This window comes from Heteronotia binoei, chromosome 4, assembly GCF_032191835.1.
Source record: "Heteronotia binoei isolate CCM8104 ecotype False Entrance Well chromosome 4, APGP_CSIRO_Hbin_v1, whole genome shotgun sequence".
In the NCBI taxonomy this organism is placed as follows: domain Eukaryota; kingdom Metazoa; phylum Chordata; class Lepidosauria; order Squamata; family Gekkonidae; genus Heteronotia; species Heteronotia binoei.
Genome location: NC_083226.1, coordinates 134,202,718 through 134,220,415, shown reverse-complemented (window position 1 = coordinate 134,220,415; position 17,698 = coordinate 134,202,718). Strand labels below are relative to the sequence as shown.

The 17,698-nt window shown below is 48.4% G+C and overlaps 1 protein-coding gene across 3 annotated transcripts in view; it reads right to left on the bottom strand.

Annotated features, from left to right (window-relative positions):
• TNPO1 (transportin 1) overlaps positions 1-17,698 on the bottom strand; it is a 115,888-nt gene that overhangs the window by 40,463 nt on the left and 57,727 nt on the right. For all 3 annotated transcript variants that reach the window (XR_009555276.1, XM_060235804.1, XM_060235803.1), the window contains 5 exons: positions 16,852-16,912; positions 15,915-16,083; positions 11,395-11,547; positions 9,413-9,638; positions 9,062-9,233 (listed from right to left, as the gene is read on the bottom strand). Coding sequence is in view for 2 of the 3 variants with exons in the window: in XM_060235804.1 (XP_060091787.1) it covers positions 9,062-9,233; positions 9,413-9,638; positions 11,395-11,547; positions 15,915-16,083; positions 16,852-16,912 (781 nt within the window). In the remaining variant the exon portion in view is untranslated. The remainder of the gene's footprint in view (positions 1-9,061; positions 9,234-9,412; positions 9,639-11,394; positions 11,548-15,914; positions 16,084-16,851; positions 16,913-17,698) is intronic.

Here is a 17,698-nt window from a genome sequence, read left to right as displayed (position 1 = left end):
TCCATCTGTCAAATAAGAATGCCACTATGTTGTTGGCTGCAGTGGGCCCAGCTCCCTTTTGGTGCCCCACCTCTTGAACATCAGCCATGTGTGGTTATATAGACATCTAGTTGCTGGTCATCTTCATTGTAGCATGACATCTCTTGGGAATCCTTGTGCCTCTAAGGCTGTCCTTTAATTTAATTCTTCAACTTATACCCTGTCCTATCCCGCAAGCAGGCTCAGGGCACCTTATAGCATTAAAACATTAAAATGAATCACTTCAAAAACATCATAATCACAGATATGATCAGATTTGAGAGCAATAATCAGTACAACAAATCACATAATGAGTAGGCTGGAAGCTTTCAACACAGCTTGAGCACCTTGATGGTAGGATGCTGGGGGAGCAATGATTTCATAGAATGCCCACTGGATCAAGCAAAAGCTTGGTAGAAGAACTCCATCATACAGGGCCTGTGGAACTTGGATAGGTCCCGCAGGGCCTGGATCTCCAACAGGAGCTCATTCCACCAGGTAGAGGCCTGGACAGAAAAGGCCCTGGCCCTCATCAAAGCCGGACGAGCATCCTTAGGCCCAGGAATCACGAGAAGATGTTGTGTAACTGACTGCAGTGCCTGCAGGGGCTCATATGAGGAGAGGCAGTCCTGAAGATATGCAGGCCCCAGGCTGTAAAAGGCCTTAAAGGTAAGGACCAACACATTGAAATGGACCCAGTACTCAATGGGTAGCCAGTGCAGTTCACACAGCACTGATGCATCCATGCCCAGATAGGCCTCGATGCTAACAACCGGGCTGCTGTGTTCTACGCTTGCTGGAGTTTCTGGAGCAGGACCAAGGGTAGCCCCACATAGAGAGAGTTACAATAATCCAATCTAAAGGTGACCGTTGCATGAATCACTGTGGCTAGGTCATGGGAGGCGAGGTAGGGTACCAACTGCCAAGCCCACCTCAGATGGAAAAAAGACAGGTTGCTTACCTGTAACTGTAGATCTTCGAGTGGTCATCTGTGCATTCACACTTGTGGGATACTGCGCCTGCGCTGGTCCCCGATCGGTATCTGTAAGAAAGCCCGGGAATGTTCCGCGGTCGGCACCACTGGGCTTGCGCAGGCGTCCCATTGCACACGCCCAACGGTGCCATCGTGGCAATCCCGCCAGTTCCTTCATGACCGCTGGAATCTCCTACTGGAGGGAGACCGTCAGCAGTGGGGAAGGAGGGCAGGTAGTGTGAATGCACAGATGACCACTCGAAGATCTACAGTTACAGGTAAGCAACCTGTCTATCTTCTTCGTGGTCTCTGTGCATCACACTTGTGGGAGATTAGCAAGCAAGGCATACCTGGAGGTGGGAAGACGGTCAACCGGAAACAGCAGATTGTAGCACCGCAGTCCCAAACAGAGTCCTCTGCTGAGCATGCACGTCTAGCGCGTAGTGCTTCATGAAGGCATGCGGGGACGACCAGGTAGCAGCTTTGCACACATCTGTCAAGGGCACACCCTTCAGGAACGCCACTGACGTCGCCATCGCTCTTGTGGAGTGTCCATGGACAGGTCCAGGGAACGGCCTCTTTGCCAGGAGGTAGCAGAGCCTGATCGTCTCCGTCAGCCACTTTGAGAACCTCTGGGACGAGATCCTGGAGCCCACCTTAGGCGTGGTGTACGAGACGAAAAGCTGCTGGTCCTTGCGAAAGGCTTTAGAGCGCTTTAGATAAAAGAGTAAGGCACGCTTGACATCCAGGGCGTGCAACCTACGCTCCTCATCCGAGGAGGGGTTAGGGAAAAAGGTTGGTAGCCAAACCTCTAGGTAGAGGTGGAATTGGGAGGCCACCTTAGGGAGAAAAGTGATGTCTGGGGCCAGGGAGACACGAGATTCTCTAAAAACTAAATAAGGATAGTCACAACGCATCGCCGTGAGTTCCCCCACGCGGCGTGCAGAAGTGATGGCCACTAAAAAGGCAGTCTTCCAGGACAGAAGCTGCAGAGAGCACGTGGCCATAGGTTCAAAGGGACGCCTAGTCAGTTTGTCCAGGACCAGTGTCAAGTCCCACAATTGAGTGGGGGGCTTTGATGGTGGGTGCAGCCTAAACAGTCCCCTCAAAAACTTTTTGGACTGAGGGTGAGCAAAGATAGAGTACCCCCCCACGGGTTCGTGATAGGCAGCTATAGCTGCCAGGTAGACTTTGATGGAGGAGAAAACTAGGCCTGCGTCCAGCAGGGATAGCAGAAAATCAAAAATTACCGGCAGGCCTGCCTCATGCGGTGTGCCTGATCAGTCAGCCACAAACTCGAGAACCTCCTCCACTTCCTATCATAGGAAGCTCTGGTGGAGGGTTTCCTACTGTTCAGTAGGACCTCCTGGACCCTGTCAGAGAACTCTAAAGGTCTATTAGCCATGCTGTCAGTTTCAGGTGTGGCACGTTGTGGTGCAGGACGTGCCCCCCCTGAGATGACAGGAGGTCTGGTTCCGCTGGGAAGTGGTAGAAGCTCCCCCCGACAGTTGTAATAGGGTGGAGAACCAGTTCTGGCGGGGCCACCAAGGGGTCACCAAGATGCAACGTGGACGCTCTGTTGCTATCTTGCTGACTACTTTCGTCAACAGGGGAAGGGGCGGGAACAAGTAGAGGAACTGGCCCGCCCAGGGAAGGAGGAGTCCGTCCCCCAGGGATGATGGGTCCGCCCCCCCTCTGGAGCAGAACATGGGGCACTTCTTGTTCTCTGCTGTAGCAAAGGCGTCCAGTTGTGGGTATCCCCACAGCTGGAAGACTGGTTTCAGGAAGCGCCACTGCAGCTCCCACTCGTGTGGTGACGCCCCCCCCTCTGCTGAGGGAGTCCGCTTGTGTGTTGAGGACCCCTGGCAGGTGTGCAGCCTTCACGAAGATGTTGTTCTGGATGCACTCCGACCACAAGTCCATTGCCAGCGCACAGAGCCGACGAGACACTGTCCCACCCTGCCTGTTGATGTAGGCCAGGGCGGTGGTGTTGTCTGTGAGCAATGCCACTGTCTTTCCCGCCAGCTTTGGGCGGAAGGAGCGAAGGGCGAAGTGCACCGCCAGGAGTTCCAGGTAGTTTATGTGGTGCAGGGCCAGCTTGGGAGGCCACTGGCCCCCCACGCACAGGCCGTCCATGTGGGCCCCCCACCCCCACAGGGAAGCGTCCATGGTAATAGTTACTGAGGGAGGCGGGAGGTGGAAGGGGGCCCCCTGGCAAATGTTGTCCTTCGATTCCCACCACTGAAGCGATTGGAGCGTCGTAGGGGGAATAGTGAACCTCTTTCGAGGTGAGTCTTTGGTTGGGCGAAACTGACGAAGAAACCATAGCTGCAGGTCTCTCATCTTCAGTTTCGCGAAGAGTAGCACGCTTGTCGTCGCCGCCGCCATCAGCCCCAGCATCCGCTGAAGCTGTTGTACTGTGCCCCACCCTTGTGTTTGGAGTAACTGCACCGTGCTCACGATGTCCTCTGCCCTCTGGGCGGGCAGGAACGCCCGATGAAGGTTTGTGTCCAGCACTGCACCTATGAACTGCACTGTCCTTGATGGAGTGAGCTTTGATTTCTCTAGGTTGACCTGCAAGCCCAGGGCATCGAGAAGGCGTAATGTGGCCGTGATGTGAGCGGACAGGCTTTCCCTTGATCTGGCTACCAGGAGCCAGTCGTCTATATATGGGAAAACTATCACTCCCTGCAGGCGGAGGTGGGCAGCCACTACGCTCATCATCTTTGTAAACACCCTGAGTGCTGTGGACAGTCCGAATGGTAGGGCCGTGAACTGGAAATGCTGTGGGCCTACAGCAAATCTTAGAAACCTTCTGAACTCTGGGTGGATGCTGATATGGAAGTAAGCATCCTTGAGGTCCAGGGTGGCCATCCAGTCCCCTTGGTTGATGAGGGGCAGGATTGATTGCAGTGTGGACATCCTGAACTTCTGGTACAGGATAAATTTGTTCAGATTCCGAAGGTCCATAATAGGCCTCAAGCCTCCATCCCTCTTGGGGACTAGGAAGTAGCGGGAGTAGAACCCATCCGCTCTGCCCTCCGTGGGTACCTTCTCTATGGCTTGTTTCTGCAGGAGGTTGGCCACCTCCGCCAGCAGAGGTGGGGAGGGAGGAGTGGTGACCACTACGGACTGATTTGGAATTTGAGCAAAGTCTATTTTGTAGCCCTCTTTGATGATGGACAGGGCCCACCTGTCTGAGGAGACCCGCTCCCAGGCAGGCAGGAAAGGGCGGAGGCGGATAGTGGAATGGGTGGGGGCGATGATGCGTGCCACAGCAAAGTCAAAGTCCCTGCTTAGAGGGGCGGGCGCCCTTAGATTTGCCCGAGGGCTGGGTGCCGTAGCGACCTCTGCTGTTCCCGGAGTAGGCCTGCTTGTCGGGTTGGGAGGTACGAGGGCGCCACTGTTGGTCTGAGGGTGGCTTGTGGGGAGGCTTCCTGGTCCAGGATCTGCTCCACTGCCTGGCTCTGGGTTGTCTGGAGGGTGCCTGAACCCCCAGGCTCCTGGAAATCTTCACGTTCTTATCCAGTTCCTGCAGGGCGTTGTCTGTGGTGGTACTAAACAGGCCGTCCCCTTCAAAGGGTAAGTCCTCGATGAGCGCCCTGGTGTCTTGCTGCAGGGCGGTAGACCGTAGCCAGGAGTGTCTACGGATGGAGACGGCGGACGTGATGGCTGTGGCAGACACGTCCACCATGTGCCTTGCTGCTGTTAGCTGCTGCTTGGCTACTGCCAGGCCCTCTTTTTGTAGTCTCTTTGCAGCCATTTTCTTGTCCTCGGGTAGAGCGGAAAGGAGGGGGGACAGCTGTTCCCACATGGCGTACTGGTATCTCGCCATGCAGGCCGCATAGTTCGATACCTTCGCGCCAAGGGATCCCGCCGAATAGATCTTCCTGCCCATACCATCCAGTTTCTTCCCCTCCTTGCCAGGAGGGGCAGAATGCACCCTGCGCGACTTCGAGGAAGATGAGACGATGGCTGAATTTGGTTTTGGGTGCGTAAAGAGAAACTCAGCCCCCGTCTCCTGGACCTTGTACATATGGTCCAGCTTCCTCAAAGACACCGGTGCCGAGGATGGCTTCTTCCATGGCTCCTTGAGTGCCTGTAGGATGACCTTGGTTACAGGCAGAGCTACAGCCGTGGACGTGTCCCGTTGCACAATATCAAAGACGTTATCGTCCACGATTGGCTTGGGCTGGGAGATGGGCAAGGAAATGGTGGTTGCCATCCTTTTAACCATCTCAGCATAGGACCGCAGGTCTTCTGAGGGCGAGACTGGGAGGTCTTCCGCTGTGTTGGGATCTGGCGAGGGTTCCCAGGCTCTCTCCTCGTCACTCTCCGACCCCAATGGCGAAGACGCTCTGTGCTCTGAGCGGTCCGACAGGGGTGGTGTTGGCTCCCTCCGCGGTGACTGGATCGGCGTCGGGGGTCGGTGCTGGGGTTCTGTCGGTGCGACGCGTCGCTCCAGTGGGATCGAGACCGATGCCGACGGCCTTCTGGATCAGTGCGATGTCCTGGAGAAAGAAGACATTTCGGACCACTGCTCCCACTCCGAGTGCTCTCTTGGTTGGTACCAATGGTACTGCGGGCAGCAGGGGTAGGGCGACTGCCATCTATGCTGCTCCCAAGGGGGTATCAGTGGGAAGCGCCAAGACTCGACCGACGGCTCCCTCTGTCTTCCGCCTTTAGGCGTCGCGGTTCTAGCCGCGTCGGCCGATGTAGATGCCTCGACGTCTGAGGCTGATTCGGCGCTTCGCCGAAGAGAGCCCGCCGAAGGAGATCGCCGCGTTAGGTCGATCTCTGCTTCCGACGCTGGGGGGCGCGGCCGCTGAACGCTGGCCCCGGGCGTCGATGGGCTGCGTGGCCGATGAGCGCCGGCCCCGGGAGTCAGTGGGCTGCGTGGCCGATGAGCGCTGGCCCTAGGTGTCGATGGGCTGCGCAGCGGAGAAGGGGGGGTCCTTCTCGGCGGGTCGACAATGATCGGCACCGACACATCGGGGGGAGGCGAAGTTGAGCGAGGCCGTTTTCGCTTCTCCTTGCTCTTCGCCTTCTTGGAGGAAGATTCTCGTCCCGCTTCCTCCCGTCTCTTTTTCGCTGGTCTCTCGACCGACCCCTCAAGGGCTCGTTTCATGGGGTCTCGCTCCCTCGGTGCTTCCCCTTCGATCACGGTCGCATCGGCCAATGGGACCGTCGGGGCTTGGGCGTCCGCCATTTTCGGTACCGATGCCGAAGGGCCCGTCGACGATTTCGGGGGACGAAGTGCCGAGGCAGTTAATGTGGCCGATAGCCTTGCCGCCCTGTTCTTCCTCGTTTGTTTGGAGAAGCGGAGGCAGTGTGGGCAGGCCTCCACACGGTGCGCTTCCCCCAAGCAGAGGAGACACAGGGAATGGCCGTCTGGGGGGGCGATCTTCTTCCCACAGGCCTGGCACCTCTTAAAAAAACCCCAACGACTGTCCATAGACAATCGTACTAGGGAAAAACCTTCTCAGAATCCTCTGAGGAGGGGAAAACTAGGGAGCAACAAGGGGGGGGAAGCCCCGGACGGCGATCCGCCACAACACGCACCCGAAAAAAACACTTTTTTTTTTTTTTAACTAACTAACTAACTAAACTAACTACTACTCTACGAAAACAACAAACAGGCTATATAAACAGAGACGAGGGGGAAAAAGGGTAGAAAAAACCCGAAGCTCACCGACCGGGAACACGAGAGAAACGCAGCTTCTTCGCGCAGCGGTCAGAAAGGAACTGGCGGGATTGCCGCGATGGCGCCGTTGGGCGTGCACAATGGGACGCCTGCGCGTGCCCAGTGGCGCCGACGGCGGAAAATTCCCGGGCTTTCTTACAGATACCGATCGGGGACCCGCGCAGGCGCAGTATCCCACAAGTGTGATGCACAGAGACCACGAAGAAGATGGTGGCCCTTGCAGTGGAGGCAACCTGGGCCTCCTTTCAATTTCCAGGCTGTCAACTGCAGCCATGCTGGCTCTGAGTGCTAGACAGGTCCCTGGTGAAGGATGTCTGCTCTGGTTGGCAGAGTCCACAGCGCCGTGGTTGACATCTGAACAAAGTCCAAGAACTATGGCCTCCTTGGTCAGAAGGGGACCACAAATATGATCTCTGCCCTCTCCCTCCTGATACTGTTGAGCACCGTGTGTCCAAGGGAAAGCTGTAGGGTAGGCTTGCCAGCCAGGGACATAACACTGCATCCATGCCTTCTGCTTTCAGCTTGTGGAACCTGGATGGGAAACGGTCCATTTGGTGGTGGTTTACAGTTGCTAGCAGATCTATTGCCAGAGTTCCAAACCTCTGGGTGAGTTGGCTGAATATTTCCTTGTTCAGGCTCCATTCTCCTGGGTCCAAGTACTCCTTGTTCAGCCAGCCTGCCTATTGGTTGGCTTGACCCTTGAGGTGTTCCACTTTCAGGCTTGCTAAATTCTTTCTGCCCTTTTTAGCAGACAACATGTTTCCATGTACAATGACTTTGATCTAGTGCCTCCTTGCCAGTCTGTGTGTGCTGTTGTTGTCAAGTTGTCAGTACATACGAGTGTGTAGTTGGTTGTACAACTGCTGGAAGACTGCTAGTGCCAACCTGACTGCTTGAAGTTCCATCCAGTTGACTCTCTGAGCAGTTTCCTATGTGGACCATCTTCCTTGTGTTACCAGGTGCATGCAGAGTGCTCCCCATCTTCTCTTGCTTGTGTCTGTTGTGACTATAATTTTACACGGTTGGGTAAAGCTGGTACCTTTTCCCAGGTTCTCATGTACTGCCCATCAATTCAATTCCTTCCTCAAACTGTCTGTTATCAGGATCTGCTTGTGTGTGCACCTTGAGATGTGGGGGAAATAAGGTGCACTGCATAGGTCTGGCATGGAACCACACCCAGGGCATCATGTCTATGGTGGAGATCATTAAACTGCCAGTAAACTATCTTCCAACACTATAAGACTTTTTAAATTTCAGCTGGCATTGATCAATAGTTAGATATTTGTTTTCCACATTTGTTTTGATGCTTTCTGCTTATATTATGCATTTATGAATTGCATATTTGTGTTAGTTATCTTCATTAGTTAGTTATTATGCATTAGTTATTGTGCTGATATTAACTATTTAAACTGGTCTGGTTGATTTTAATTTGGAACTGTATAGTTATATCAGTTGTTCTATTAGATTATATATACTGCTTTTAAAATCCCCAAGTACTTTTTTGTGAAGAGGCAGTATACAGGAATCTTAAACAAACAAACCAGCTTCAGCCTCAAACAGTTTATCAGCTTCTTTGTTTATTGACATAGTTGGGATTCAAACAGCTACTTCTGTCTTCCACTAGACACCTGCACTAGCCCCAACAGAACTGTCAACTTTGTTCTCTGAACATTTCTGCTGAGGCCACAATACAATCCCTTCATTTTCAACAACAGTCTGCCTCATAGCATGGCCACTCAAAAGCAACTGCTGCCTGGGCCAACAAAACTAGATTTACAGTTGTTGGGATTCAGGATGGTATATGCAGTTGACAGAAGCCTGGTGTAATATAGCAGTGAGCACAAACTGGAAGCCTCTGTTTCAAACTTTCCTTCTGCCAGGAATTTCCTAGGTTGTCTTAGGCAAGGCACAACTCCATGCTAGCCTCAGTGCACCCCCATCATAAGCAGGGAACTACTTTATGCAATATGAACCTTGGAAGAAACAACGGCTTGGATTCAAAGAATTGCAAACAGAGCAGTCCACAAAAGGAGACTTTACCAATTTTTCCCTCTCACTTTGCCTTCCTATATTGCCCTAAAAGCAGCAACTAAGGGTTGGCAGAAATTGTCAGACACTGCCACCCTTTCAAACAGGCTTAGGAGACACACAAGGGCTGCAAGCAGGTAGGAGGAAATCAGCAATGATCCACTTTGCCTTCCTATATTGCCCTAAAAGCAGCAACTAAGGGTTGGCAGAAATTGTCAGACACTGCCACCCTTTCAAACAGGCTTAGGAGACACACAAGGGCTGCAAGCAGGTAGGAGGAAATCAGCAATGATCCAATGTGAATGGTTTTATCTTAACAAAACTGAAGCAGTACTTACTGGTTTGTTTAGATGATGGCCTACAGAATCTGCTAAAGTTCCTATGGCATCGTAAAGAATGAGCAGATTCTTATGCTGGTATTTACTAAAAGCAAAGACCAGAGTATCAAGTATATAAGCAAGATAAGGAACAAGTTCTGTACAAGCCTCCTCTTCTAGAGTAGCAAAGGCACTGAAAATAAAAACAAAAATATTCAATCTACAGATGGAAATAATACACCTATTTTCCTGTAGACAAACTATCAAATCCTTATCAAATCCTTTTTAAAAAGGAAGTTTACCCAAAGAAGAGCTACTCACTATTATGCAAAGTTTTCACTTTCAATTAATATTTTCATGGCTCTGACCTACCTGCAGGCAGCTTCTTGTACTCTCTTGTTGCTATCAAGGATACGTTTTAGCAACTCAGTCATTAATGGCTTCAAGTACGTGTCTGGGGGTTGACTGACTACCCAGTGTGCATAGCGGCTAAGAGTCCAGCAAGTAATGGAGCGCACAAGAGCCTTTTTATCAGAGAGGCACTGAATAAGGTGAGGGATTAGCTCAGGAAGATATGGAATCATACCCTGCATGCAACCTGCAAAAAGATGATACTAATTAGAAACGCCTTGCTGAGCCACATCTCCACATAGTCAAAACAGCAAAGCCAACATGCGGAAAAAATATATCGTGCATGTCTCAGCTTGAGCAACTATGATATTACATGAACCATAATAATATGTTTTGATGTGTACTTTGCTAAAAGAAAAAAAGAGGCATCACTCAATACCCTTTGCATACCTATAGAAAACCTACTCTGGAACCTGGCACAAAAGCAACATACAATGTGATTTTTAATCTGCCCACTAGTTAAAGAGAGAAAATGCAAATTTCAGTAGTCACAGCAAATGATTACAGATTAAGGTGGATATCAGCCAAGTATTAATTCAGAATATCAGGTGGTCTTTTGCCCATCTTCCTTCATGTGTCTTAAGAGAAATCCTATCTAACCACCTACAGCTTGCTCTACAGTGAGGTGGCAGATTTGGCGGGCAGGTGGGTGGGTTGGAGCAGCACAACACACTACCTACATCCTATCCAGCAGCAAAAGCTACCCTTCTTAATCCCGCAGGCATATTTAGAAATGGTTGGGGAGCTAAGAGAGAAGAAGCATCAGCTGCTCTGGCTTCTGGGTGGCAGCAGCAAAGGAAATCTGTAATCATTTATGTAATCTGTACTTATTTACTGTGACTACTGTGACTGGGACAGCATCCACCGTAGAGGTGCCAATGCCAACATCCTGTTACACAGAACAGGGTATGCAGGGGGTGGGGGGAGACTATGCCAACAGTCAGTCACTATACATTGAGTAATTCTCAGTCATAGGGCACAACTTAAATCTTATGCCGTTGTATTTTACAGATTTGACTTACCTGCAATTACAACACCACCACCCCAACCACCATTACAAATAAGTTCTTACTATCATTTACGAACAGCTTCTAAAGACTTTATTCCAAATCATCTATACAGCAATCTTGTGAAGATTTGCAAGCAGAGAAAGTAAGGTTACTTGATTAAGAGGTGTCAGACAGCTGATGCCTGAGGAATAAGTAGTCTGAACAAAACTGGGACATCAACTTTTAACTGTGCACTCTGCACATGAAGATGTTTCTATTCACACACTTTCTAGTGAAAAGACCACTATATGGTTTATATGAAATCTAATCCACCTAACTAATTTGGAGGAAATATTCTTCTGAAATTAGTCTAGAAAACTTAGGTGACAAACATTCACAGGACCAATTCAAACATAATTTTCATGTGGATCCCTGTATAGAAAAATGCACATGGAGAAAAGCCAATGTACTTCAATGTATGTTTCTTAGTGGAGGAAATAGCGAAGATGGGTTGGATCCCAAAACATTTCAAGGAAATCTTTTGCTCAAGGACTGCACCTTTACCTGCTCCTTTCTTATAAAGCCCCACACAACACTACCAAGAAAAAAAAATCTGGTTGTCTGGGCATCCTCAAAAACAATGAAGGAGATGCAGCTTGAGATACTCCCACATACAAGCGTTGAAGAACCTTCTTGATTGAAGGCATCTTTGATTCCCAACACAGATTAATTAGCCCTTGCCTGGAAAGTCACTTTCTTTATAGGAGCATCAGGCCAGTTTAAGCAAAGCTCTTTTGGGTCTCCTACAAGAATAAATGTTTTGTTACACATTCTTGGCTTAGAAACAGGGACACAATTTATGGATTAAACTAGAAGGCTAACAGTGGTAACCACAAATGTAAGGTACATTTGAGATTATAAAACACTAGCCATGTAACCCAAACATTGGCTTACCTTCAGCAATTGCTCCTAGAACTAGGATGCCTGATTCTTTGACCACCCATTCTGGATGAAAAAGCAATTCTTTCAGAAGGGGCAAAATGTGTGGCAGCAATTCATCACGGAATACATTGGCAAGTACATCAAGGGCAGCAGCAGAACACTTCCCTAAAAATGTGTGTGTGTGTGAGAATACATTTTAGTTAGAAACTAAATAAAAAATAAGTCATAGGAATATTTCACAAGCTTTCTAAAAACAGGCTGCTTATCTTGTATCTGTAAGTAAGTAAGTAAAATTTTATTTGTATCCCGCCCTCCCCCGCCAAAGCAGGCTCAGGGCGGCTAACAACAACAGAAAACAACAGTACATTAATAAACCATTACATTAATAAACATTAAATTAACCTTAAAAACCAGTTAATACATTAATTAAAAGCCATTATTAATTAATTACATTAAATTGAATTACATTTAATTGAGTTAAATCTAACCATAATATTATCGTTGGCGCTATATCTATCAGTTGGTATTGATGGCGGATATTTCTTTGTTGTGCACTTGTAATTCAGCTATTCATAAACGCCAGTTTAAAGAGGGTGGTCTTGCAGGCCCTGCGGAACTGATCTGAGGTTCCGCAGGGCCCGCACCTCCTCTGGGAGCTGATTCCAAAGATATGGGGCCGCGGAAGAAAAGGCCCGTGTGCGGGTGTTCTGGAGTTTGATTTCTTTTGGCCCAGGGGTAGTCAATCTGTTTTTTCCTACTGACCTCAGTGCTCTCTGGGGCTCGTACGGGGAGAGACGGTCCTTCAGGTAGGCCGGTCCTCAGCCATATAGGGCTTTAAAGGTAATGACCAGCACTTTGCACTGGACCCGGTATACAATCGGTAACCAGTGCAGTTCGCGTAGCCCCGGCCGTATATGTTCCCATCTTGGGAGACCAAGCAACAGCCTGGCCGCCGCATTCTGCACTGGTTGTAACTTCTGGGTCCGGCACAGAGGCAGCCCCATGTAGAGGGCGTTACAGTAGTCCAATCTTGAGGTGACCGTCGCATGGATCACCGTTGCTAGGTCCTGATGCTCTAGGAAAGGGGCCAGCTGCCTCGCCCGCCTCAGATGGAAGAATGTTGACTTGGCAGTGGCTGTTATCTGGGCCTCCATTGATAGTGAAGGCTCCAGTAAAACACCCAGACTCTTCACCCACTGCGCCGCCTTCAGCGGCGCACCGTCGAAGTTCGGGAGAGATATTTCCTTCCCCAGAGTGCCATGACCCACACAGAGAACCTCTGTCTTCGCTGGGTTCAACTTCAGCCCACTCAGTCTAAGCCACGTTGCAACAGCCTGTAAGGCCTGATCCAGGTTCCCCGGGGCAGAGGCGGACCGGCCGTCCATTAGCAGATAGAGCTGGGTGCCATCTGCATATTGATGACAACCCAGCCCAAACCTCCGGGCAATCTGGGCAAGGGGGCGCATATAGATGTTAAATAACATCGGGGAGAGAACTGCTCCCTGAGGCACCCCACAATCCAGTGTGTGCCTCTGGGATCGTTCACCCCCAATCGCCACCCTTTGTCCCCGACCCATGAGGAAGGAGGAGAGCCATTGTGAGGCCAACCCCCTAACCCCTATGTCGGTGAGGCGGTGGATCAGTAGCCGATGGTCGAACGTATCAAATGCAGCCGACAGTTCTAGTAACATCAGCACTGCTATACCGCCTCGATCCAGTTGCCGCTGGAGGTCATCTGCCAAGGCGACCAGGACCGTCTCCGTCCCGTGGCCCGGTCAGAAACCAGACTGGCACGGGTCTAGGACAGAAGCATCATCTAGAAATCTCTGTAGCTGCAACGCCACTGCCCTCTCAATAATTTTACCTAAAAATGGTAAATTAGACACCGGTCGGTAGTTTGCCAATTCGGCTGGGTCTGTTGTAGATTTTTTCAGGAGGGGGCGGACCAAGGCCTCTTTCAAAGGTATTGGGAAACGCCCCTCTAAGAGGGATCTATTTATGATGTCCCGTAAAGGACATCTAAGCTCCCTCTGGCAAGATTTAATCAGCCAAGAGGGACAAGGGTCCAGATCGCATGTTGTTGGGCGAGCAGCAGAGAGGATTCCATCGACTTCTTCCAGGCTGAGAGGGGCAAAGTGGTCCAGCATTAAATCCGAAGACAGGCGCGGAGCCTCAGTTTCACTTACTGTATCTGTGATAGGCAGGTCTTGGCGGAGTGACGAGATTTTATCTGCAAAATATTTCGCAAATGCCTCACAGCCTATCTCTAATTCTCTAACGTTTGGTTTGCCTTGTGGCAATGTTATAAGGTCTCCAATTACCCTAATTGCCAATTATCTGGCATTCAAGTGCTCATTTTGTGCTTTCAGACATGGGAGCTCAACCCCATGCACAGTATTGTTAGCAACTTAAAGTAGTAAGATTTAAAAACTGTCTTTGGTGAAGGATGGATGTAAACTCTCTACTGCCATGGTACAGCTATTCCATGTCCAGATGGACAATCTTACCTTTGAAAAGAGGAAAATGAACAAACTGTGCCCTCTCAAAGTGTGAAACGGGTGCAAACCATATCTGCCTCAGCTAAACTGAAGTGAGAAGGCTACAATTTCCTTCTTTCTTAATATTGCAAAGTGTCTTTGGCAATGGGGAAACACAGAAGATGTCCTGTCCTCAATAAGGCATCCTCTTGGACTAATGACCATCTTATCTACTGTAATACAGTGCAAATTTTGAAACAGCCACTGAAGAAACTGTGTCAATCAAGGCCAAGAGTAAACACGGGTGGGAAAGGCCACAGTCTGAGGAACCACTTTTTTGCATATGTAGTTGGCTACAGCCTACCATATGATTTTGCAAGACAGAAATCCTTCACAATGTTCCTACTGTAGTGAGCAAAGAATTGGGGAAGTAAGTACTTCTCTGCCTGTCAGGATGGGTGCACTCCATCATACAGGGCCTGTGGAACTTCTCTAGCGTCTCTCTTTCAAAGTTTGTGAATACTCTCAAAAGTTGTGAATGCAGGCTCAAGATACTATTAGGGTGAAGCACACTAGGGCTGTGCTTTCAAATCTACCCAAACCGAAAATGTACCTGTATATTTCAGCTTCCCAAATGTATCTGGATTTTCTTGGGAGAACCTGGGGGGTGGGGGGGTGTCCCGAAAAAATAAATATATATTTGGGAATCACCGCTAGGTCTGAAAATGGTGGAGAGGCAGTAACAGATTACTCTTACCTCTCAGCTCTTTGTTGGGCTTCTACTGCAGTCTCTTTAAAGTATAAAGTGGCATGGTTTAAACCAGGTTGCAAAAGAAGCCATCCAAGCCAGGATCAGCCTGCCACGGGAAGTAACCTCCCTGTGGCATGCAGATGCTGCGCTGGTTTTTTCTGCAGCAGTTTAAAGCGGGCTGCAGGAGAAGTTAAGCCAGCCCCAGGATTCGGCTGGCTTTTTGGGTTTTTTTAAACTGGTATTTTTCTTATTGGGTCTATTGAACCCCCCCAAAAATCGGGATTCCTGAAAAATTCCAGATCTGAATACTGTACCAGTGTATGGATCCAGGATTTTTCTGAAGTACCAAAAATTTTACAGGTGCAATAGACCTGTAGCAAACATCTCTAAAGCACACAAACCATGACAAAGAACTCATTATTATATTTTATCCACTTTACCTATTTTAGCCACAATGACTAAAGACTGTAATTTTATGTTGAAAAAATAATTTTCATACCTATTTAAACGGCAAAATCTCAGAAGAAATATTCAATTTGTGGTCAAGCTGCAGAAGAGTTACATACAGAAGAGCACAAGAGTCCTGCTGCATCAGACACAATGGTCCATCTAGTCCAGCATCCTGTCTCACATAGTGACAGGGTTTGGAAGGATTTTTAAAACAAGATTGCCCCCTTATGTTGGGTACCCCAGTGTGGTGTCATGGGCTCCAAGGCACCTATATAGACACCTTTCCTGGTGCCTGCCAAGTGTTTTTGAGAGGGATCAAGTGTTTTTAGGAAGTGAGAGGTTGGGACTTTTGCCTAGCAGGTCTTCCAACTGAAAAACATCAATGCTCCACAGCTGCCATAACAGCCCAAGGATCTTTGCTACATGACTTATGTTCATTTTAAAGGGCATCTTAATAACTAGAGTGTCTACCAGAAGTACTGAAAAGATAAAAAGAGTTAATCACAGCTTCGTATCTTGACTTCCTATGGTTGCTGTGTCTTCTGTGCCAGCTATTTTGTGGTTACATCCACCAAAATGTGTCTGAATCCAAAAGTGGCCACAAGTTAAAATGACTGTCCAATGACTGTCAGGAATCAGGAACAAAATTTCAGTGGGCTAAGTACATTGCAGCTGAAAAGGAAAATAAGGAAGTGCTGCTCTGCAGTCTCTGCTTCACTAGTGGATCTCATATGATACGAGTTTCTACCTTCAGAACAATGACTGAAGCTTTCAAAAGGGCAGGAGGAAGGACAAGCAGAGAGACCAGGCACCTATTTTGATTTTACAGTCTTTCATACAGAAATCTGACTTACTTAAATTCCAGTCAGAAATTGTATCATCATCATCAAGTTCATCCTCCTCCTCCTCCTCCTCCTCAATACCATCTTCTTCATGCTGCTGAGCTACTGTCCGTGATCGGTGAAATCGGGGCCTTATATCTTGTTCACTGTCTGGGATGGCTTCATCTTCTTCAACATCTCCCTGTTACCAGAAATGAAACAGCAGAATCTAGAGACACACTCAATTCTCAAGAATTCCCCCCGTCTTTTCAAAAACAATTAACAGTGTTTTGATATTTATATCTTAAAAGCTGGATGGGCCATTAAGTTCTCTTACATGTCCTAGAGTTTTTGGAACACAACAGATTAGAAGTATTTTTTAAACATAATGATAATTAATAGAGATGGGCATGAACCGAACTGAACCCCAAAGAAAAATTCGTGACAATTTTTGCCCTTTTTGAGATTCACAAATTCTCATCACAGGTTCACCATCATGAACTTCCAACAAACTTCCAGAACAGTTCATAGTTGGAGCATAAAAGGACTCTGAGTCCCTTTAAAGCCCTGCTTTCTGCTTCCCCGCCCCCAAAAACCACAGAAACAACTGAGTGGTGGGGAAGCACTCCCTGGTCATCTGTTTTGGGCAATCCTGCAAAAGACAATCCAAAAGAGCTGTGTGGCAGGGAAACACTCTAGTCCAGCATCCAACTTAAAGGGATTGCAGACAACAGCTTGAAGCAGCTGAGCAACAAGGATCAAGCTGCTCCCCCCTGCTCAGCTGTTTTTTTGGGCTTTATGCAAACCCTGTTAAAAACTGCGCAGCCCCTTTTATGAACAAACTGAAAGGAAGTTACATTTTGGGCATGTATAGGTAAGAAACACAAAAATGACTTTTAATAAAGTACTTAACCTAACCCATTAATATTTAAGTAGCACTTCTTCCATGGGGCAAAAAACTGATACTTACTTTTAGCAGAATTATATCTATTTCTGAGTATTTCATGCCATTCACTAAAACAGGTATCAACCTATGAAGCAAAGACTTCTATTAATTGTTGAATTCCAATTAGAAGAGTCAAAATCTTATTGCCGCAGTTTCCACTTAAGTACAACTGTGACTTCAGTCACAAAAATGGTAGGTATGCAAAAATTGGGCTAACTCACATGGCACCACATAATTCTATTTATTTAATTCAATTTTTATATTGCCCATTCCCTAAAAGGGCTCGGGGGGGTATACAATGACATACTAAAACATACAGTTAAAAACATTAAAATCTAATAAAATTCCAATAGCAATTCAAAATTAAATAGATGGTGGTTGAATTTCTAGTTGTGCTACCATCTCATGGAAAGAGGGGGAGGAGTGCCAGACAGATGGACACTGTTGCTGTTGTCAACCAAATGCCTGAGGGAATATCTCTGCCTTACAGGCTTCAAGCCCTGCAGGGCATGGATATTGGTCAGCAGAGTGTTCCTCAAGGTTGAGGCCGGGGCACTAAAAGCCCTGGTCGAGGACAGAAGGATATCTCTCGGACTGGGGATCACAAGCAAGTTCTTCTCAGCGGACACTAACGCTCTTCAGAGGGTATACCAGGAAAGGTGGTCCCAAAGATACATGGATCCCAGACAATACTCCCTCTAAGGTTTGGAGTTTTGTGAGAAAAAATCTACTTAATGAGCTACTGCAAAAATTAGTTTGCTCTGGGGCAGGGGTGGCCAAACTTGCTGAATGTAAGAGCCACATAGAATAAATGCCAAATGTTTGAGAGCTGCAAGACAGCAATGGGGAGGGAGGGAGGGAGAAAATAGAT